This window comes from Telopea speciosissima, chromosome 8, assembly GCF_018873765.1.
Source record: "Telopea speciosissima isolate NSW1024214 ecotype Mountain lineage chromosome 8, Tspe_v1, whole genome shotgun sequence".
Taxonomy (NCBI): Eukaryota; Viridiplantae; Streptophyta; class Magnoliopsida; order Proteales; family Proteaceae; genus Telopea; species Telopea speciosissima.
In genome coordinates this window covers 52,659,340-52,682,900 of record NC_057923.1, presented here as the reverse complement: position 1 = coordinate 52,682,900, position 23,561 = coordinate 52,659,340, and the positions used below count along the sequence as shown (strand labels likewise).

Below are 23,561 nucleotides of genomic sequence, written 5' to 3'. Positions count from 1 at the left end.
TTGATTCTTGAAGTCCACATCAATATAAGAACCTTGAAAACTCTTGACATTCTTGTAGACAATCAATGATGAGAATTGCTTTTCAGAAAACCCTCAATTTTATTTTTAGGATTGCTGTTTTGTTAATAGTAGTGCAATCAGTAAGCTTTGAGAGGGGTGTCTTCTTTAGCTTCCTTTATTAGAAGTTTTTTCAATAAAGAACATGAACCAACCCGTAGGCCATTGGGTGGGTTCCCAAGGCAGCAGCCAGGGGTGCGGGAGTGAAGGAGTAGAGTTGTGGGGATGGGACCCAGTAGAGGGGGCAGTGCTAACCAATACTACAATGTGCAAGAGGGGGGGACTCGATGCCAAGACCAATTTTTGGTTTTCTTTGAATGTGGGGTTTACATTGTGTGATATCACTTTCTAAGTCAGACAAATTGGACTTGTAATAACATTAATCCTCTAGTGCCAGTCTGACAAATATATTAATTTGTAATAGGTTTAGGAGCTACTAAGTTTTCACTATCTATCATTGATTTAGAAGATCTTTTACTCTCATTGACTTGGTTGTCTGTATTTATTATTACTTTATAGTTCTTGTTGTTAATAATATCATTATCATCAGATCGTTATCATTATTGAAGCTATTCCATTTTACTTCAGGAAGTTCCCAGAATGTAAAATCCATTGTTTCTATAGAACAACAAGATGGAAGAAAAGATCGGAGCATAAACAAAACCTTAGAAGCAAAAAGCGCAATAAAGAAGTGTTTCCATCGGATCAACGATTTACTAGACTGCAGTGTATGTTATTTTCATTCATATTTATTTTAGCAAATTACATGCCCCCTCCCTCGGACTTTGCTCTAATTATAAACACCTCTTGTGTATTGAACAATTATATGGACCTCCCCTGGACTGTGGTGGGGCTTACAAGTAACCCCAGTCCGTTAAGTTGAAACCGTTAGTTGAAGCAAAACATTCATAAGTGGCCATATTACCCTTTGTTAGTGTAGTTTTACCCTTTTACCTTTACATTACAAAACCTTGAGGTATCTCCTCAACCTTCCATCATTCCAATCTCATCTTCCATATCACCTCTTTCTTCTCTGGTGACTTGCATATATCAACCTGTCTTCAACTCTAGCAATTTGCAAGGAGTAATCTCTCAAATTCAGAGACCTTCAAGTTGCGAAACCTATGACCAACTCCGATGACTCTGCAGCTGCACTAATCTCTCTAATCCGACGATCTGCAAGCTGCAAAATCGAGACCAGCCCATAAAGTTGGCACAAGCTGTGTCACTAGTGATCCTGCGTATGACTGGTTTGTTTGGTATTCAGAGTTGGAGACAGGGGAATTGATGGGTTAAGATTTGCAATAGTTGCAGTTATCCAAGTCCACAAACCGATTTTAACCCAACATAAGCGAACACCATCATCAACTCCTATTTTATGGCTTTAAATAATTTCTTTTCTTTACATTGTTCTGGTTTTCTGTACCAGGCTTGGGTTATGAAAAGTTTTTGTACAAGGTTGGCAACCAAGGAAATGGAATAATTCACTTCATCATTGGGTTCATAAATACCCTCCTAGGCTTTCTTATTTTCTTAAAATACCTTTTAAGATCTCATTTCTTTGGCTGCCAGCCTTGTAGTGTATCAGCAAAATTTGATCCCAAACAAACATGCTTTGTCCATTATTATTTCTCCAATTTTTTTTAACCTTTCCAGGGCATATAATTCATTTTGCTTCAATTATTTGGGTGTAGTGAGATGGGGTTTTTTCCATCTGGGTTTCTCTGGAAACACCGATCCCAAGCCGAGGAGGTGTCGTAGGACAGATGAGAAGCAATGGTGGTGCTCTAGAGTTGCAGTTGCTGATTATAAGTACTGTGAGGCAGCACATGAACAGGGGCCGCAATCGTTCAAGAAAGCCTGTGGACATCTTCTTCATATGAATATGGTGATGATGATGAAGAGATGTTGATGTGGGTGATGCTTTTGGTAGGTTCAACACTAGAGGACTAGAAGAATAAGGTGTTTTAGCCCCACCCTATTGACATCTTCTTCAATGGTCTTCGTCGCATACCAACTTGGGAATAAAACGGGTTCTCTTCCTCGCATACCTTTGACAGACCAACTTGGAAGAAAAACCCTGTATCCAACAGCCTCCAACATCACGCAGCAGGATTGACCGTATCGCGAGAGAGTTGTAGGGTTATATGTTGTCTGTTGGAAACTTCTATCTCCTTCACCTTAGCCGGAGATGGGTATGCAGCAAAACCCATAACGGTCAATACAGATCGTCTACGGCCCAGCTGCCCGTAGCAGACTGTGTGGCGCAGACTGGGCCGCGCCCACAATGACTGCCTTACCCCCTGCCCAGTGTCTTGCCTGAGCGGGGGTAAGGCGGTCATTGTGCGCACGGCCCTGTCACGTCGCACAGGCTGCTACAGGCAGCTGGGCCGTAGGAGATCTGGATCCCCTAACGATTGACACCCTATTTGAAAGAAAAAAAACTTCAATTTGGGGATTTTAGGTTTGAAGATGTAATAAGAATAAAAATGGTATTTAAATTTTATCATTTTATGAGGAGGCAGATGGGTCAAATCATGTCTTCGAGGCGTTTTTTTTTTAGTAGAATCAGTGTAAACAAACATCAAAGCCTCACAAAGTGATGACCTTGCATGCAAGTTACGTTGTTCAATTGTTGATGATCTAATGCATGGAAAAGTATTCGACCAATTGCATGAGAGGAATTGTAATATGATAAGAAACTTCTTGAACTAAATGTTGGCAGTTCATGATCAATTCTTGTTGTCCTGAAGTAAAATCCCAAGCCCTGGAAGAGAGAGTAAGAATCAAAGAGTTGAATCAAAACAGACCAAACCCTCGGTTTCAACAAAAAATTGGGGTGAAGGAATTAAGGATTTTTGGGAGCTGGGATCAGTTAGTTTGCAAAGTTGTAGTGTTAATGGATATTTGAATGGGTTGTGTCTTGTTTATAGCTATTTGATAACACAAATATCCAATAGCCCACCGAGTTTGTCATGACTTGGGTAAAAATATCAAATCTTATTTGACTCGGATGATTTATGATTGAGTTTTGTCAATTTTTTTTTTAAAATTTTGATTGAGTCTATATGATTCTAGACAAAGTGTTTTAAAATTCTGACTCGACTCGGATGACTCGTCCCAGTTAGAACCCAATTTTCCAACTATAATCTAAAGTGGTAAAAGCCTAAAAGAACAGTTCCACCTTTCTATCTCACAGTGAAAGAGACACAAAAATTAAACATAATTAAACACATCAACCTCCTGTCACTCTTTTTACTTTGGCCAAGTCTACACAACTCTTGTCCAAGTGTAGATTGCATATTGCATCTTTACTATGCTAGTAGGAATCAATATGAACATCCATATCATCGTTTGTTTTCTATTTTCGTATCAAGTAATTTCTGTCTCACTCTTTTCCTTCTTTTGGTTATGGCCTCTGGGGAAATCAAATATGTTCTGTTAATGTGGAGTGAACTAACACAAGTAACCAGAAGAGAGAGAGAGAGAGAGAGAGAGTTTGGACCTATTAGTGTTTGGAATCTTGTGGTGATTGGAACTGAAGGGACGGGTTCATACCCATATAGGTATCGGTACCAAAGGTGCCAATCCTAGAATCGTCCCATTTAGTTAACGGGATCAAACATAGGTCCTGCTAGTCCCAATTATTAACGGGATGGGATAGTACCGGTTCCTAAACAGTTCTAGGCACAATATAAAAGGGAGAAGAACTTTAATGATTCCTAACGAGATTGTTTCATTATTAGTCTTGTGGATTTTTTTACTATTATGAGATCTAACGTGATTCTTACTTTAGAAAGCAACTTAGAATATGAAACCATGATGGATTTCATGGTTTTACTTCTTCAAACTCCGTAAGATCACATGTAAGCTTCTTAAAATGAAGATTAAGAGTTATTGAGGATGAAATAAACAAGCCAATATATGGATTTAACACTAAAAAAGTTTATAGAAATAAAACTAAAGGTCCATCAGTTGAAAGCTCTATAAGAGAAAATACCCAATTTAAACACAAGACCATGAAATATTCGTTTTCAAAGGGTATTGGTAGTTTCGATTTCATCCAGTTCAGTACTTGTACCGTTGGGAATCCTGCCCCATTTATTATTTGAAACCAAAATCATATCCCAATACTATCTCGTTTACTAATGGGATGGTCCATTACTTTTGGCGTGACAATTCTTAGTTTTGGTCCCAACTTGACACCCTTGACCCTTATCCACTCCCTAACTATATGAGCTCTGTGATTTAGAAATCATAGGTTCTTCACGTCCCAAATATCAATAAATTACGAGGACAGTTGCTGGTGCAATAGAGCCTAGCTAACCCAATGAGGTTTTGAGTTCGGGACGTCCTATTCCTCATCCGGTCCGTGATCCCCCCTACCCTATAAAAAATTTCAATAAATTACATTATGAAAAAAAAGGGGAAGGTTGAGCATAATTTTAGTGGAATGCTATTAGATTGGTGATCGGTTCTGAAACTGATATTGTACCGATACGTATCGATCCATATTAGTCGTACTAGGTGTTTTTGCTCACAAAGATTTGATATCAATAGTATTCCTTTGGTTGTACTGTATCATTAATTTGGTATCGAAATCAGTGTTAGATGATACCGATAGGTATCGACTTGTTGCGTCAAGAAATCTCCACAAGTTATCCCTCTGCATTGTAGCCTGCACAGAAGAATAAAGATGACACTTGAGAGCCAGTTTTCACCAGCAAGGGACTCTTCGATGCCTAAGTCAGATAATTTGTGTGTGTGCGGTTATACCTGAGTTTATATAGGGCTTATGGCTGGTAGAGACGGTGAAGGAGGATCCCAATATGGTAAGCTTTGTTTTTGGTAAGAGCATTACTGGTAGAGTCCCTTTAGGAGTGTGATCCTTGTTTCATAGGGATTGAGGGGTGCTTTTCAAATAGTTTCCTTAATGGAGTAGATTGACGCAAGGCAAGAATAATTCGAGCCATTATGACGTGTCACGCCATTTTTAGTAAGCTCCTTATAGGAATAGAACACATGAGTGACTTAGTACTCTTTGCCCGTTATAGGGTCGTGATTCCCTGGTTACATGGCATAATCCCATTGGGTTGTTATATTTAGGTATAACATAAACCCCCCACTCCGTCAAGGCCAATAGGGCTTGTCGAAGTAAGCGTGATGGACTTTATTTTCAATGTCGTATGTCGGACGGCTTTGCTGTCATTGCTTTTGACCTGGTGGATTTGGCCATGCTCTCGGCCGAGCAGTTTCGTCTATGTCCTCGACCGAGCGGCTTCTTCTACACCCTCAGCCGAGTGGTTTTGACCATGCCCTCAACCGAGTGGCTTTGTCCATACTTTCGACCGAGCGGTTTTGGTGTTTTATGTTTCTCTCCAAACGACAACATTTATATCTCGTCTCTTGGAGGCGCGATCCTTTGATGTCCTTTGGGAGTTGGTGATCTAAGCTACGTAACTCCGTGGTAAAGTGTATAGTGGGTCTTGTTGTCAGTCCAGTTGCCACGAAGTTATGGTGCATATCGCTTCAAGGCCGCCGAAACCGTCGGTACGGATGCTGATGTGCTTAGTTGGGCTAAATGTTGTGTGCCACGTTTATAGGCATGCTGCTCGGTGTAGGGGAGGTGAAAGGATGTTTTTTCATTTTTTGAATTTTGCCTCTTCGCACGTGTGTATATTCATTTCATGGGTGCGAATTTTGTGGAGCATTTATTGCTCCATTTCATATCTTCTCTGCCTTTCCTTCCTTTTTGAATTTTCTTCCTCATTGGTTTATTTTTCTTTACCTTTTCTGCATTTTCTCTCTTAGTTCTGAAGGTTTTAAGTGCTCCTAGAGTGGTTTCCACTGTGCCTGTGTTCTGCATGCTAGGGTTTCTTTTGGCTGAGTTCAAATTTTCTTGCATCGACCCTCTCTCTCCGCAAGTCTTCAGCCAATAAGCTTTTCTGTCTTCCTTTCAGTTTCTGCATTTTACTTTGGTTTTTCCCTTGTTGTAAATGGCCTCTACTTTGCCTTCTTCTTCTTCTTCACGTCAGATTCTTAATGTGGATTGTCCCCTTTCTGCTACCGTGTTGACTTCTACCAATCAGATGTTGTATCCCAGTGAGGGCTTAATCCCCCGTAGGAACCCAGAGTTTGAGATTCTTGATTATAGGAGTCTCTTGCCTTCCCCAAAGGGCGCCTTAACTTATGGTGAGGCAATTCCAACTATGCCTGTCGTTGGTGGAGGCATTGGTATTGCCTTCTTTGTTCGTTGGGTGGCTCTTGATCATCCTTGCCTTTTGACCGAGGAAGAGTTGCAACATTGCAGGGACGAGTTCCATCTCCTGCCGATGTTGTTCTTAGGCTCCCTGTGCCTGGGGAGTTAGGGGAGTCTGCCTGTACTCCCTCAGAAGGGGAACTTTGTGTATGTACATATGTGCTATCTGAGGGCTTTCGGTTCCCGATGTGTGGAGCTGTTCAGGGTTTTATGAGGGAGCTATTGGACCATTATCAGATAGCTCCTGCTCAACTTGTCCCCAATTCTTGGATGAGTTTTTGGGGTTTATGGCCTTTTCCATAAGCCTAGACCGTCCGCTATCCCTTTCCCTTTTTTGCCACCTCTATCACCTTTAGACCCTACAAGAGAAGGGATGGTACAGCCTCAGCCAACGCCCTAAGGTTGATCACGTAAAGGGATGGGACTCTTTGGTTAAGGGATGGAGGAATCGCTATTTTTTTTTTTTGTTTCTGGCTTGGAGGATCTCCTGCTCGGGAACGTTTGGTGTCAACCTTTGATTATGGAGGTGAATTAAAATGTTGTCCTTAGGGATGAAGATTCTGAGACCCTTCGCCTGATGGAGGCGTCCTAGCCATTTGATGTTAGTGATCTGACCGAGGGTCACTTATATCGTCTTGACCTTAGTCCTAGTGAGCTTCCCGTTGTTCCTTTTCCCGTGTTGCCTGGATCTGTGTTTCTTGACCATTTCTTCTTCTTCTTTTTTTTTTTTTTTTTTTTTTTTTGCAATGGCGTTTAATGATGACGATGTCGAAGTTGCACTGATCAGATGTTGTGCCCGTCTTTCCTCTCAGGTCATCCTTGCCGCTAGTTCTGGTCAGGCCGTTCGGGGCAAAGACCATGCACTGCCTAAGACTGGGCAGTCTGCCCAGTCCAAGAAGAGGGGGGTAGATGCATCCTCTCAAAGGAATGTTCGTGCTTCCATGAGTGTCAGCTCGGCTACCTCTCCTTCTTGTACAGTTTCTGATGTTCCCATTGGGGATCTTCCCAACGTTGCCCATAGTTCTGAGGCAAAGGAGATTTTTGCTCTGGGTGATCTAGATGATGATTCCGTTGTCTTGATCTTTATGCTCCTGCCCATTAGGTTGTTCATCTTCGCATGATTCCATCCGCTAACAAGGGGGTTTCGGGTGTCAAACTTACTCCTTCTGGGTTGCGCAGTGATGACTGCCTTCTGAGATGGTTGCTCTCGATGTTCCTGATTGGGGTCTGACCATGGGGGACAGAGTCTTCAAGCATGGTGGAGGTGTGGCCATCAAGTGGACCAAGGGATGTGTTCTATCGTATGATTGGCAGACTTTAAAGGAAAAAACTCCCCAAGCCATAATTGATTGAGGGAGGGTTAATGCTGCTTGAGTCGGTGCCTTTCCCATCTCTCTCCCTCTCCACTTTTTTTTTTTTTTTAACCCCTTCTTTTTGTTGCAGCTCATGGCCACACTCTCCCATACTTTTGATTGGGTTGACGACTTCGATGCTAGCTATGCTGCGTTGATGCAGGATGTGGAGGACCTAAAAGGTTCTCTCATCAAGGTCGAGGGCGAGAGAGATATGGCGTGCGCTGACCGCCTTCGAGGTTGAGAGGAAGAAGCTGGAGGAGCAAGTCAAGTCCGTTTTTTAGTGGCTTGCCACAGAGGAATCTCATGCCAAGAGGCTGGAGTCTGACTTGGCTAAGGTGGAATCCAAGTTAGGGGAGGCCCTGGTGAAGCTGGAGAAGGAGTGCTAGGTGAGGTATGATGCATAGATGCACGTGGAGCGGCTTTAGGGACTGTTGAAGGCCACAGAGGATGCAGAATTTGACATTGCTGCTTAGACGGTGGAGGACTACAAGAACTCTATGGCTTTCAAGGATGTATGTGCTGATGTCGGGGTAGAGTTTTATGTTAAGGCCGGGGTGCAGTTGCGGGAATATATTCTATAATTGCTCCCGAACTTCAATTATAAAGGCTGTCGTGCCATGTGCGTTGATCAGGATCCCCCAGTCGATGGTGAGGATGTTAAAGTTGGGGAGAGGAAAGGGGGTGAAGGCGACGACTAGATCTCCGAGCGGCGAGACAACGATCAACATAAAGAGGTCGTCGAGTTGTTAATTTTTTTTTGTTCGGCATGTGTTGCCCCTCCCCCTGTAATGAATGTTATTTTATAATGGATTGCGCTATTTCCATTGTTCATTCTCTTCGCCAGCCTTTGTTTAAGGTCTTTTGATGTCACACGTACAAGCTCTTTCTCAAATTCCCGCGCAGTCAGAAATCGCCATTGGTTTCATAGATCATGTTAGTCAGGTGACAGTGTTGGAGTTTCAATTGGAAACTCTCCAAGCGCGCTACATCCCTTTGTCTTTGAAGTAACAAGTGAGGAAACTGGAAACAAGCCTCATAGAGCGCGAGTTGGATTTGTTTTAGGCGAATGCTCTTAAGGATGTGCAATGTGCCCGGTTGCTCGAAGGAAAGATTGAAGAATTGAAGGAGCAGATAAGAGGATTAGAGGAATCTCTTACGGGGAGCCGGACGGACCTGTTTTATGCCAACGCTCGTGTGGATGATCTGGCCTATCGTCTCGAGTTTACCCAGGAGATAGTTGACACCGTTCGGGTTTGGGTAGAGACGGAGAAAAGAGTCGTTGTTAGGCACGAGGTAGAGTAGCTTGAGTGTTCTCCTGGTCGTCAGTACTTCGGCAATCAGCAGTATTGTAAAGGTGCTCACCATATTTATAATGTTTTCCGAGCCAGGTTGCTGAATTTTGATTGGGTGGGCATCCCTCTCCCTTTAAATTAATCCAACCTTATTTTTGCGTTTTTGTGACGATATGTATAAGAGATTCTTTTTTGTCTCTTTCACTTCACCTCCCCTGTACCTTTCTCTTAATGAATGCAACATGGTGCAATCTTTCAATCGTCACACTCTCAGGGGTTTTCGCACCTTTTCGAGGTCCTCTGGAATTGATGGAAGTTAAGACATGTCCCAATGCATTGGTGCCACATGTTTTTGGTAGTTGTTCTTTGGTGGGGTGCTTTAAATGTTCTGCAACTCTTTTAGATCGGGACCGTCAACCCTTCTTTGATCCACACCGTCGGTTGTCTTATAAATTGTTGGCACTTTCAGCCATGGGCATTCTTCGTGTTCTTCGTCCTTGTTCTTCTTTGCGTATTCTGCTGTTGCTCTGGTGTAAGAGACGAGATATAAACGTTGTCGTTCGAAGAGAAACATAAAACACCAAAACCACTAGTATGGACGAAGCCGCTTGGTCGAGAGCTTAGTCAAAACCACTCAGCCGAGGGCGTAGAAGAAGCCACTTGGTTGAAGACATAGAAGAAACTGCTCGGTCGGATCAAAAGCAATGACAGCAAAGCCATTCGACAAACAACATTGAAAATAATGTCCAACACGCTTACTCCGACAAGCACTATTGGCCTCGACGGAGTGGGGGGCTTATGTTAAACCTAAATATAACCACCCAATGGGATTATGCCACGTAACCAGGGGATCACGACCCTATAATGGGCAAAGAGTACTAAGTCACTCCCGTGTTCTATTCCTATATGGAGCCTACTAAAAACGGCACGATACATCATAATGGCTCGGATTATTCTTGCCTTGCGTCAATCTACTCCATTAAGGAAACTATTCGAAAAGCACCCCTCAATCCCTATGAAACAGGGATCACACTCCTAAAGGGACTCTACTAGTAACGCTCTTACCAAAAATACAGTTTACCATATTGGGATCCACCTTCACCGCCTCTACCAACCATAACCCCTATATAAACTTAAGTAGAACAACACACATAGATTATCTGAATTATTCTCAATTGTTGCTCAGTGAGATCTGACTTAGGCATCGGAGGGTCCCTCTTTGGTGAAAACCGGTTCTCTAGTGTCTTCGTTTATTCTTCTGTGCAGGCTACAACGCAGAGGGATAACTTGTGGAGATTTTCTTGACGCAACACAACCGATCAAATACTGATTCCTAGCTAAAATCCTGAGGGAGTGAGGGTTGAGACCCAATTTTGGAGTAAACCAGGGAATCAGGCTCAACCGCTCAAGCCCGGCTAGGGGTGTCAAACCATTGATTGAACTAGTGAAACTGGGCCGAGCAGACTGAAAGAGCCTAAACCGAGCTGATCCTTTATTGGTTTGGTTTCAAATTGAGGTATTGTGGAACCAGCTAGAAATCGAAGCGATCAAAACCACATAGAACATGAAAAATCAGATTGAACTGAACCCAAACCAATAAAACCAGTACCAACATGAAAATCATAAAAAACATGTGATTTGATATAATTATGTAACAAGCCGGGATAAGAGAACCGAAATAAACCATATTCAAACTGGACCAAAACTTCCCTTATTGATTTGGTTTCAAATTCAACTAGCCCGATCGAAACCAAACCAGACCGACCCGACCATTTGACACCGTTAGGCCGCGGGGCCTTTCAGTCTCTCTCCGCACGAAAATTGAACCAAATTAATGACCTTTAATGATGTCGTTTTAACCACTCCACATGTTCCACCCTTGACACCGACCACCAAATAAAGATAATGGGGACACATGTCCTATATTTACCACGTGGCTTTAGGTTCCTACCTGATGGATTTAAAATACATTTTTTATGGGACCCATCACTGATCACAAATCTGGGAACTTGGTTCAACAGGCTTTTTTTGTGATGAAATTCATTAAACTGTTGGATTGGAATCAAATTAGCTCATTGTAGTCACGAATCCCTGCACATGCGTCATACAATATCATCGACAAAAAACGACAATTAATAACCAAATCTAAAGTGGTAAAAGACTAAAAAGAACAGTTCCCACCTTTCTTTCTCACAGTGAAAGCAACGGAGACATTAAAACATAAACACATCGACCTCATTGTCTCTCATCTTTTTAACTCTGAGGTGAGAATAAATGGAGATTCACAGATAACCAATTAATAAAACCTTCTCGTTACTACTGCTGTGAGCCCTATTCTTGGTTTTCCAGATTAACGCCATGGCTGCAGCTCTCGAATGCTGGTCTAGTCGGACCAGTACTGACGAAGATTTGGTAGAGCAGGTTCTAATGAAAACCCAAGACAGATCAGAGGTTTTCTCAGCAGCTTCTCCTGTACAGCCAAGCAAAGAATCATCGGTTGTACAGAAGAGATTGCAGAGGCTGAGCCGCAATGTGGTTGAAGCGATTACTTCGCTTAAGAATACTTTGAATCTGGATTCAGTTCGTGATACACCGGCGACGAGGATTGAGAGTTCTAGAAAGCTTGTGTGGGGTGGTGTTGTAAGGAATCTTACCCAACTATACCCTGGTAGTCAACTTCCAGAGAAGCTCATTACCAACATTCGCAAGCATTTCGATTCTTTACCCTTCAGGTTGAAATTAATTTGAACTTTTGATTTCGATTCTCTTCCTGATTCTTTTTTTTAATTTGTTTTATAGATATTTTTTCCTTCCATTGTCGTTGACAGCTATGCTCAAGCCGGATTCGACATGAAAGAAGTTTTTCTTCACATTCGATTGATTGAGCAGGCAGCGGTTGACGACCACCCAGCAATTTTGATTCAAGAAGTATCTGACGATGACACCCAGGGATCTGTTTTCAAACTCACATTCGCTTGTAACTCTTCGATTTCATGGCCCACGCTGTCGGGAGCACTTGATAATGCAGCCATTTGTTGCAAGAACACCCAGATCTTTGAGAAGAAGGGTTTTACTCTTGGGGTCATTCTTGTTCTGGTTCAATCTGGGCATGAAAAACATTTCAAGATTCGGATCGAGAGCGCCCTGAAATCTTCCCTGAAGAAGCCTAAACCGGGGACAATGAAGCTGCCATTCGGGCTCTGCGGGTGCCAGGAGGAGAATACGAAGGGCCGAGAAATCTTTGAGACGGACGATGAGAAAGGTGAACAGAGTTACGGAAATGGCGCTGGGAACTCGAACCCTAAGGTCCAGCTCTCTAGTCCACTTCCTGAAACTTCTTACGTTGTCTCTGTTGATGAATGGCAGACGATCCGATCGGGTGGGGATGAGATTGGGAAATGGCTTCTGAACTCTGATCAGGTTGAGTTCATTGATCAGATCGGACCAACTTCCTTCAAGGGTGTTTATAAGGGCAAACGAGTAGCCATCGAGAAGCTGAAAGGGTGTGAGAAGGGTTGTTCATACGAGTTTGAGCTCCGGAGAGATGTCTTGGAGCTGATGACTTGTGGGCACAGAAACATATTACAGTTCCATGGCGTCTGCATTGAAGAAACTCATGGGTTGTGTGTTGTGACCAAGATGATGGAAGGGGGATCAGTTCAGGAGATTATACAAAAGAACAGGAAACTTCAGACTAAGGAAATATTAAGGATTGCAATTGATGTTGCAGAAGGGATGAAGTTCATGAACGACCATGATATTGCATACAGAGACCTCAACACACACAGAATCCTGTTTGATAGACAAGGTCATGCTTGTGTTGGGGACATGGGCATTGTCACGGCTTGCAAGGACAACGGAGAGGTTACAGAGTATGAAACTGACGGTTACCGCTGGCTAGCTCCTGAGGTTCGTTCCTTACCCACTCTGAATAGCTCGCAATTTCTGATTAATCTGAAAAAAACCTGATCTTTGGCTGGGTCAGAATCCCATCTTTGATGATTCATCTTAGTTACTGTAGCTGTATTGCTTAGTATAAATTAGATCCAATGAATCATCTCTAATACTTTCCTTGTCATGGAACTGTTTGATGAAAGGTCAAACGTGAGGAATGCCTAGTTTTCATTCATAATTACATTTGCTTTCCACCTTCAATTTTGCTGTTTCCCTTTATCTTAGCATATTTAAATATTTCAATTAAACTAATCATCTTGGTCTCACTAGTGCTACGTTCACTCAAATGGGATTAATTAGTGGATCCCACCAAAACCAAACATACCTTTTGAAATCTCAGCTCTAAGGTTGACAATGCAAGAGAATGTCTTGTAAAGATACCACCTTAGATTAGTCACTGTTGTAGGCTGTATAGATAGATAGATACAATTCTTCATTTCTTCTAGCCCAAAATATGGACTTTGTTTTACTTTTGCCTTCTGTGTTTACTGCTGAGTAGTAATGGTCCACTAATGGAAGCAACAGGGAACTGAGGGAAGGTAGTTTTGTTTGGTGGGAAGAGTCATCAATTCATTGATATGGGTTGTGGGTTTTTATTGCTTTTGAGTGCAGATCATAGCAGGGGATCCTGAGAGTGTGACAGAGACATGGATGAGTAATGTTTATAGTTTTGGGATGGTGGTGTGGGAGATGGTGACAGGAGAGGCAGCTTATGCGGCTTATTCGCCAGTGCAAGCAGCTGTTGGGATTGCGGCATGTGGGCTGAGACCAGAGATCCCTAAGGATTGTCCACAAGTGCTGCGATCTTTGATGATGAAATGCTGGAACAATTGCCCCTCAAAGCGCCCTCAATTCTCTGAAATCTTGGCGATATTGATGCGCTCCAACAATGCCAACAACTACATCCAGCAGCAGCAACAGCAACAGCAATAGCAATAGTAGGGGAATTGTGGAAAGCTGGAAAGATGGAAGTTATAATCCATGGTTGAAAAAGGTAAATAAGGGGGTGGAGGATGTTTGTGTACAAAAAACAAAAGGTAGAGGAAGAAAGCCCTTAAACCACAGTATTGCTTTGCCCAAGTGTAGATTATATATTGCATATCCTTGCTATGCTAGTAGGAATTAATATGAATATCCATATCATCATTTGTTTTCTATTTACATATCAACTCCTTTCTTTCTCTTACTCTTTTTTCTTCTTTTGGTTATGGCCTATGGGGAAATCAAATTTGTTCTGTTAATGTAAAGTGAACTAACTACACACACCCACACATGCACAAGCAGCCAGAGAGAGAGAGAGAGAGAGGTTTGGACCTGTTAGTGTTTGGAATCTTGTGATTATGGGCACTGAAGGAACCGACTAGGTAAGAGAGATATATGCCTAAGTTCTACAGAGAAGGGAAAAGAGTAAAGGGCAAAACCTCAATAAAGAGAAGATATTGGTGTAGGATGGACCCTTGTGTTTGTTTGTCTCTTGTGGCTTGTGAAGGTATGTTGGTATGTATACATGCTCCGGCCCTAACGAATCCACTCCCTCTAGACAGGAAACGGGTTCTGGGCCCATAGGACTGTACTATTCATAGCTGGATTCGGGTCCATTCACAATTAATGCATTGTTCATAAAGTAATAAAATTGATGATTTGCCATCATGGCCAATGCATAATGTTTTTGGGATCGAGTTTTCTTTAAGCCACAGTCACCATTAGAGGTGTCAATTAGTCTGGTTCTCGATTATCTGAACTAATAAGCTCACCAATTCCAAACCTGAGACTTAGGACCTTTAATGGGTGGTTGGATTTTGGTTCATGAACTGTTTCAAACATTATTACAATGTTGAGCCCAAAATAAGGACAACGGGAGTTTCTCTAGGAGCCCAAATTCAACTCATATAGTCGTATGTTGATACATAAAAAGTCTCAAAAAGTGTAACAGAATAAGAGATTAATAGTTTAGTCATCTCTCATCTACACATTGGTTCTACAAGGTAATTTTCAATCAAACATTTTTATCTATAGAAGCCTTAATTCTAGGAATGAAAAAACTAACATGAAAACTCTTCAAAAGCTGAAATCCTTGGACAAAAGAGAATTGAAGAAATACTTAAGTAATAATAATTCACTTTACTAAAGGCTGCACCCAGAGCATAAGGCTCCCACGTTTAGCAGGGTCTGGGGAAGGTCAAATGTATGTAGCCTTGCTCCTGTTTCCAAAGAGACTGTTTCTAAGACTTGAACCTGTGATCAAACGTTCAGCAAGTGAGCACTTGATCAACGCGCTAAACACGACCTTGTGGACTGGGTTTACTGCACTCACTATTTTACTATTCAATCCAAAGAGTCAAATAAGGAATCTCAATTCTCTATCACTTTACTGCAAGCACAATTTTACTGTTCGATCAATCCAAAGAGCCAAATCAAAATCATTGAAACATTTCTTTATTGTCTCTCTCATATCTTCAACCTTTTCAAATCACAAAATAATTGTTGCAATTGAGAATTCAAAATATCAATGAAACAAAGAGACAAAGAATATATAAAATAAGCATAGGCAAAGCAATGACAATTCGATCGGGCATCCTCCAAGCAATTGAAGATAATTGGGACCATCTGATTATTGAATCAGACAACAAAATCCTCATCTCTATTCTCAACAGTGAATAAACCAACCTGCCAATTACAATGATTCCTATTATTCAGGACATTTCTTTTTTGGCATTCAGTTTAGAGTCATGTATTTTCACCTATATTCCAAGGGAGGAGGGAAACAGTTTGGTAGACTCCCTTGCAAGGAAGGCCCAGTCCTTGATATGTAGGACCGTTTGGCCTATTTCGACTCTGAGGCTTTTAGAAGCTTGTAATTTGGAATCCATGTCTTCTACAGAGTCTTATCAATAAAGCTTTGTTTACCGAAAAAAAAAAAAAACAGTTATGAGTGTAACTATATCATTGACTGAATTTTAGTTTGATTTTTGGGAGGGGGATTCTTGCCAGGCTGTGTGGTCCCTACACCAGTGTTAGGCCAATGAGAGCTTGAACTTGGGCATTCAATAGTAGTGGGATTTTTCATTTCATAGGAGGCAGGGCAGTCATTTCGCCCTTCCTGTGTCTGGGCCTCGATGCCATGTAGCATGGCAGCTAGGGGTGTCAAAACCTAGCCCAAACGGGTAAAATCGATCCAAAAAATCGTATCGAATCAAATCAATGCTTATCGGACTGGTTTTGGAATGGAGTATGACAACCATAGCTGAAAATCAGACAACACCAGACTGACTGATATCCTAACTGAAAATCGAATCAAATGAAACCGAAACAAAAGTCATTGAGTATGAGGTTATGAATAGGTTAATTGATTATCCATATTGATTTCAATATTAGTAAACAAATTTTTTGTTGTAAGGGGAATTGTTACAAATCAATGAATATGAGATTATGAATAGGAAAATTGATTTGTAACAATGCTTCTATTGATCTTTTTGTTCACTATACAAAATTAGTTGGACAATTAAATTAATGATTTGATAGTAGGGTTTATTTTGTGATTTCAATATTACTTATTTTCTTACTGATTAGTTATCCATTGATTTCAATATTAGTTATCTTCCCCTTACAATTTATTCATCTTTATTCACAATAAATCAGTTTCCCTATTTTTGATTGTTTATTTGTTTGACTTGGGAACTGAATCTTTCCTCATTACAGGTTATGAATGTAAGATTTCATTTGGTTCAAGCCCGAAAACAAAACATTATAACTCGGTGTTAACCTGATACTGAAAAACTAGGAGCCCGCTTGATAACCTTACGAGAAATAGTTTCTGGTGTTTTTCCGTTATGAGAAATGGAAAAACACCTAAAAATCGCTTGATAACAAAGTGTTTTTTGTGACTATTTTTTAAAACATAAATAAAAAATTATGCTCCGTGGAAGACTTTTGATAGAATGTTTCTTGGCTAAAAATTGGAAAAATATGTCCGATAAAAACTACTATATTCGTTCACTATGCTCTTTTGTAAAATTAGAAAAGTGTGACAAACATATCTTTTTGTTAATTTAAAATAATAATAAAAAAAATTTTGCTTGTTTCCAAGAACAGGTTTACCAAGCGGGTAAAAAACGATTTCTCAGTACAGAAAATAAAAAAACTGTGTTATTGTTTCTCAGTACATAACCAGAATAGAAACACCCGTAAAATTATCAAGCAAACACTAGATGTTCGACTAGCCCAAAGCGAAGAGCCTCCTTGTTCTTGGAGGTGTCAATAAAACAAAACTGTAGTGGACTGAAAATCAAAGTTCTTTAACGATTTTGTTTTGATCACGCTTATTTCCATATTGAAATTGACCGAAAAGACCCGTTTGACACTCGTACTCGCAGCCTTCTTCTTGCTTGGATTTTTTTTCTTCTACACGGCTATGTGGTATACGCGGAAAGTAAAAGGAAACATTTTTCAAGTCCATATGCACACGTGGCAGTAAATAATTGGGCAACAGACACCGTTAAAACAAATTTGGGCATTGCTGACAGCGAAGGTGGTTATGAATGCATGCCACCAAGAGGGTGTACTTTTCACAATTCAGGAAGAATCTAAACAAACTTATGTAATAGAAGGAAGTGGTTAAAGTGTAGCCAATAGTCAAGGAAAACGGCTCAAATGTAAACAAGAAACGCTGTCTTTCTAGATACTTCTTGGCCAGCCACTATCCTACCAATAAAGTGGACTAAAGCCATTTCATCACCGAATTTGGGTCTTCTCTAACTACTTGGTGTCTAATTTTTCTCCAATCACACATTCAACGGTTGAGAGGATTTGAACATTCATCTTAATACCTGTCAATACCTGGGAATGCATGTTCAAATCCTCCTCATCGTTGGATGAATAGTTGAAGAGGCTATTTTTTCAATTCACCAATTATCTATGTTTTTTTTCCAGTTAATCTTTTAGTTGGGTCACAAGCTCACAGCTATTGATCAATCTTCTCCAAGAATAAAAATTAATATAGTTTCCATCTTGAGTTGGAAATGGAACACCAAAGAGAACTTGAGAGATATTGACTCTGCCCCTTGTGAGTGCCACAAGCTTGGCCCCATAGTGTGGTCCTCAACCTAAAGCGGATAATACCGTGCCACCCCCCAGATCTGGCTCTCCTTCAGTTGTGGTAAGAGCTGGAGGATCCAGCCCACCAAAAACAGGGGGGGGGGGGTTGTTTCATAGGGGTGCCCACCTGTGAAATGATCCAATCACCCCTGTTTTTGCTGGACTGGATCGTCCAGCTCCTCCCACCCACCCACCAGTTTCAAGTCTCTTGAGGTTGTTTCTTACTGGAATGCAAAGCATAATTTGTCAACCTAATGGTATTTTCTCTATTATAGTAGATTTCCATTCCCATTATAATAATTGCAGAAAACATATATGTGGGAAAGGGTTTAACCCACAACCACAGTTCAACAAATATACTGAAAAAGAAGTTACAACATAAGAACTACATCCCTTAATTAACTACAAGCTCCAGCACCAAATCCCACCTTTCCACTAGCCACATTATAAACCACCTCAAATGTCTGCTGTTGCATATTTCCAAGGATCTCCACATCTGTAGAAGCATTATTTCCAGCAAAAGCCAAACAGTATTGAGTTGAACTTGCTTGAACTAGAATCCCAGACTGATCAACATTCAAATCTGTACCTCCAGTAAAATGTATCGCTATAGTTGGTATTGTTACAGTACTGTATCCATTCAAATTATAGCATGTATCCAGTATTGAATACGCCGGCGCCGTACGATACTTCGTCATTGCCCGACGAAATGCTGAACTTAATGCTGAATACGCTGCTGGTGCCAACCGAGTAATAACAGTTCCAGAATCTATAATTGTTCCTGAAGTTGTAAAAACTGATTGTGGAATACCTAAATTCTTCCCTCCAACACTTATACCAGTTATAGTTAGGAAATAGAATGATGGGTTATTTGAATCTGTCATTAGTGAAGTGTACTGAGTAGAAGAGGTACCAACTTGACTACCAAAAGCAAGAAAACCAGTAGAACTAGTTGATGCTGGAAGACAATATGAGAATAGCTTTCCATACTTTCGAGAAGTCTGTGATACAACCGAAACCTGATCGCGACCGAGGCCTAGTAATCCATCTGCAGAACCAAATAGACCTTGATTGTTCTCACCACACCCAAATTGGAATTTGGGGAAGACATCAGAAGAAGAGAGTGTTAATGTATCAGTTCCAAAGTACCCTTGAGAGTAGGATCCATCACCGTATTGGATCAGGTATATACATGTGTTTCTACAGGATTGTGTGTTACCTGTGGCTGATTGGAGTTGGGAACAAGCAACTGAGTTACATGAGATGTTGGAATAGGTGGTGGATGAAGAAGGATTGAAGATGGGATCTTGTTGTGAATAGCATTGGACAACACATGGTTGACATTGGATCCAAGTTAGATCACTACCAGTATCAAATACTACTGTATTTTGTTGCTTTGGTGATCCAATTCCAATGTTGACAACATAGTTTCCAGTCCCAAGGGATTGTCCAGAGGTAGCAGGAATTTTTACAGCAGAATCTGCTAATGGGTCTTTATGGTTGGAGATTTTGGAATGGATGGATTTGACTCTGGTTTGGTCATCAATGAGAATCTGGCGAAAGTTAGGAACTTTTGTATTCCCTTTCTTCAATGATGAGCAAGGCCCATTTTTGTGAGCTACTTGCAGTAGCCCGCTTGAGGTTTTGGAACCTGAAAAAGCATAGAAGGTAGCCTTCCTTATGTTAATGTAATTATATTGTTTAAGGTGGGGTTAGGGGTGGGGGTAGGGGAGAGGGGGATCTCCCATATCACACCAATCATGGCATGAAAAACAGTTTTATCAAAAGGGGGATAGAGATAAGAGAGAGAGAGAGAGAGAGAGAGAGAGAGAGAGAGTCAGGTGTAGAACCATATGATCAAAATGTGAGAAAGGATCCCCACACTATAGGTGTGGGGACTTTTTCCCTATTATATTTTACATGTTATCAATAGTATAAATAGGGTGTACCCAGTGCACCATTGCAGGGTCTGAGGAGGGTCATAATGTATGTAGCCTTACCCTTGCTTTTGCAGAGAAACTGTTTTCAGACTCGAACCCGTGACCACTTAATCACAATGGAGCAACCTTACGATTGCACCAAGGCCCACCCTCTATGTTATCTATAGTATAAGGGGCAAAATTATTTTTAAAGGCCATTTGCCTAACTTTTGCCATGTGAGGATTGGTTATATCAAACCAATTATTGGATGGGAAGCCCTCATACATTAACATGTCAAGTTTTAGGTCCTATCTTAATTGTGTGGTTCACTATTTTAGTGTTTATATCATAATAGTTACAAAGATTGAAATTATTTTAAAATAGTCAAAGTAAAATTCTCAATTAATTAAGTTTCATAGCTTTATATTTATATGGTGGAGAATAGATAATTTGAACTTATCTTATTGATAAATGTTGATTTGGATAACATGCATGTCTACAAAATTTTAGGCAATACCAGAACTGATATGTAGTGGACAATTAAATCATCTAAAGGTAATTAGCTTTACCATGATGAAACTGTCAAAAGATTTTCAAAAATAATTTGAAAATGATTTATCATTAATTCATTATTACAAATCGACATTAGAAAAAAATATTATAATAAAAGGATGAAAGAGCAAAATTATAAATCATTTGATACTTGCAGTTGCCAATAAGAAAATCCCTTTTTTGATACAAAATATTTGATTAACTAACTAGTATTATGTGGATTTGATTTAATTTCATCTATGTCATAATCAAGACTAAGAGCCACCCGTGTCAAATCAGAGGCTCAAAAAAATTAATTGTATCACCTGGGTCCAAGTCTAGGGCACCTATCACTTCTACGTGGGCCAAGTCTGTCCCACTTGAGAAAAAATGAGACAGCACTAGCAAGCCAACGACCTAGAAAAGATGAGACAACAACTATAAGAGTCTACCATCCACTTTCCTACCAAAAGCTACCACCCACCTCCCCTCCCCCCAAAATGAATCTAAAAAGGAAATCAATGCACCAAGCTTCGCATTTTTATGGTGAGGCAAAAATTTTTCTTCACCATTGATGATGTGATTTTTCGTTGTTACAAAACTTCCATCCTCTATTGTATGGGATCGAAATTACCTGTCCCTTTGAGCATGACGGTATCGATGCCCATGTGATGGGATTTTTGTCTTATCAAAAACTCCTGTTCTATCAAAAACTCCCACCCCTATTGTTTGGGGTCAAAATTACTTCTCCCCTTGATCAGCCGATGCTACCGATGCCATGATGAACGAATTCTTCTTTTACCATGGGTGAAGGGAAATTCGACTAGATATCTTTTTAATTGTTAACTTATTTGTTTGCTTGCATATCTTTTTTGTAAAAATAGAATGATTCTTCACAAAGAAATGATAAGCTCTAGAGTTTGAGCAAAAAACACTTTTTTGGTAAAAAAAAAAAACAAAAAAAGGGATGCTATACTCTATGTTGCAGCGTAGCCTGCGCCTAGGCACATGGGGGTGGATGCAATGACCACCTACCCCCTGCTACGCTACAGCACATAAAACGTTCTCCCAAAAAGAAAATTTATGGCTGATTTATTTAAAAACATATATATCATTGAGATCTATAGGGTTTTCTTTGTAGCCTAGCTAGAGTCCCCTAAAAAATCATTGAGAATGAGAATTTATAATAAATGGTTTTACATAAGGACACAAGCTTAAGTCTTCCCTTGAGTGGAAGAAAAAGGCACGTAGCTGCCTAACCCTACTAACCCACTTCATACACTATGATATTAAATTCCCTGCTGGCATCAACCAAAGGAGGTCTATTGACTTTTTTAGTGTTAAACCACCAACCATCCTTTTGGCAAACCTATTTTTGAATCACTCATATAATTATATATCTTATTAGATTCCTCAGTAGTGGGCTAATGTTGAAGCTTCTATTCTCCATCATAGTTTCCTTTGAAACCAACACTGAAAAAAAGAAAGAAAGAATCAACAAAAAGACTCCTATACTTCTGTAAAAGAACAGAGCTTTGGAGCAACCAAATAGGCCTTGGATACACTTTATAATCAATTTTTTTCTTAAGGCTCTCTGTCTTCTCTTTCAGAAGTACATGAAAAGTACTAAGAAGTGCAAAGGGAAAATAAAATCAAGTTGAGAGACTGAAGACCAATCAGTTGTTTGGTATCATGGAAAGTAAAGTAGCAGTGAAATGATCCAACAGAGACTCCTAGAGTTACTGGTTTATCCAAATTGTTCAGTAAACACAATTTTCTAGTAACCAAATGCATAAGAGAAGAATTTTCTGTTGGACTGAAAAGAGTAATGAAATTCCACACATACAAACACAAACATAAAGATAAGAGAAATCATCACCTTGGGTTTGAGTAGAACAAACTCCTGATGGCATCAAGGATTTGAGTGAAACAACATGACTCTGGTGTTGAAGATTCGCTGTCAATTCTCCGAATTTATAGGCTTCAATCTTCTCTGAACAACCAAAGAGAAAGAAATGAAGAAAAATAGAAAGAAGAAGGAAAAGGAAGGAGGAGTGGTTAATAGCCATGGATGAGGGTATTGGGTTCTCTAACCAATTATTTTCACTTTCCCTCAGCTCTGTTTATTGGCAACCAAACATTCAAGGTCTATATATAGAGGGAAGGATCTACAACTTTCTAATTTATGGAAATTTTCAAGAAACAACCCTGTCAAGCAGCAACAACCCATTTCTATATGAAGACTCTTTCATTTGTCTATAGTGATTATTAAGACAAATGAAATAGAGAATAATAATACATTATTTGGGTGCTTTCACACACTGAAACAGCAAAAGGGAATACAAAAGTGATTTTGCTGACTTTATGGAGTCACCATCTTGAGACCTTCTAGGGAGTTTGGTTTTGCTAATGAGTCTCAAACCCAAAGAAATGCAAAAATGCAGTTGAAATGTCACAATAAATCTGCTGTTAACCAATTAGTTGAAGTTAGAATCTTCCATTGGAGTTATCTATAGGATTCCAATTAAATTTTTAAGAAGCATAATTATTTGGGTGGGGATTCATGTACGGCACCCCACCCATACCCGAATCTTCAGATAGGGGGAGGGTTTTGGTCATTTCGACCCATGTTGGTCTCCATCGCACGGTTATGTGTCTGATCGTGCACATGCATGATACCCTAATTATACTCAATTCTTCAAATAGGGGGAGGGTTTTGGTCATTTCGACCCATGTTGGTCTCCATCGCATGGTTATGTGTTTGATCGTGCACATGTTACGACACTCCAGTTATACTCAATTCTTCAAATAAGGGGAGGGTTTTGGTCATTTCGATGCTCGTTGGACTCCATCACATGGTTATGTGGTCGACCATGCACATGTTTGACTATGCACATAACCTTTGGCCTAATTATATTACATCTCACATACTTCTTGGTGGTAGCTATGAATCTAATGGAGGTGCCACCATACTGTTATGTCAATCATAGTTTGTGGGGGATTTTTGTAGGGATCTCTCAAGAAAAGCTTCGAGGACTATACCAAGGGCAATTGGGAAAGCAAGAGAAAGGGTGGGCGCATGTAGAAGTCTGGACAGAT

The 23,561-nt window shown here is 40.4% G+C and overlaps 2 protein-coding genes across 3 annotated transcripts; one reads left to right on the top strand and one right to left on the bottom strand.

Annotated features, from left to right (window-relative positions):
* Positions 1-392: 392 nt before the first annotated feature.
* On the bottom strand, positions 393-22,586 carry LOC122671518 (aspartyl protease family protein At5g10770-like). 2 transcript variants are annotated; one of them, XM_043868777.1, is made up of 4 exons: positions 22,342-22,586; positions 18,415-19,662; positions 9,230-9,232; positions 393-405 (listed from the first exon to the last, which is right to left on the bottom strand). In XM_043868777.1, coding segments are annotated over exons 1-4 (1,443 nt in total). In that variant the 5' UTR covers positions 22,532-22,586; the 3' UTR covers positions 393-403. The 2 variants fall into 2 exon arrangements, with proteins under 2 accessions (XP_043724712.1, XP_043724711.1); XM_043868776.1 differs by lacking the exons at positions 393-405; positions 9,230-9,232 and having other exon boundaries at positions 18,319-19,662.
* LOC122671516 (tyrosine-protein kinase transmembrane receptor Ror-like) lies at positions 11,275-13,857 on the top strand. Its single transcript, XM_043868775.1, has 3 exons — positions 11,275-11,695; positions 11,792-12,872; positions 13,530-13,857. Exons 1-3 carry the CDS (start codon positions 11,322-11,324, stop codon positions 13,848-13,850), a joined length of 1,776 nt encoding a protein of 591 aa, XP_043724710.1. The 5' UTR covers positions 11,275-11,321; the 3' UTR covers positions 13,851-13,857.
* Positions 22,587-23,561: the final 975 nt, after the last annotated feature.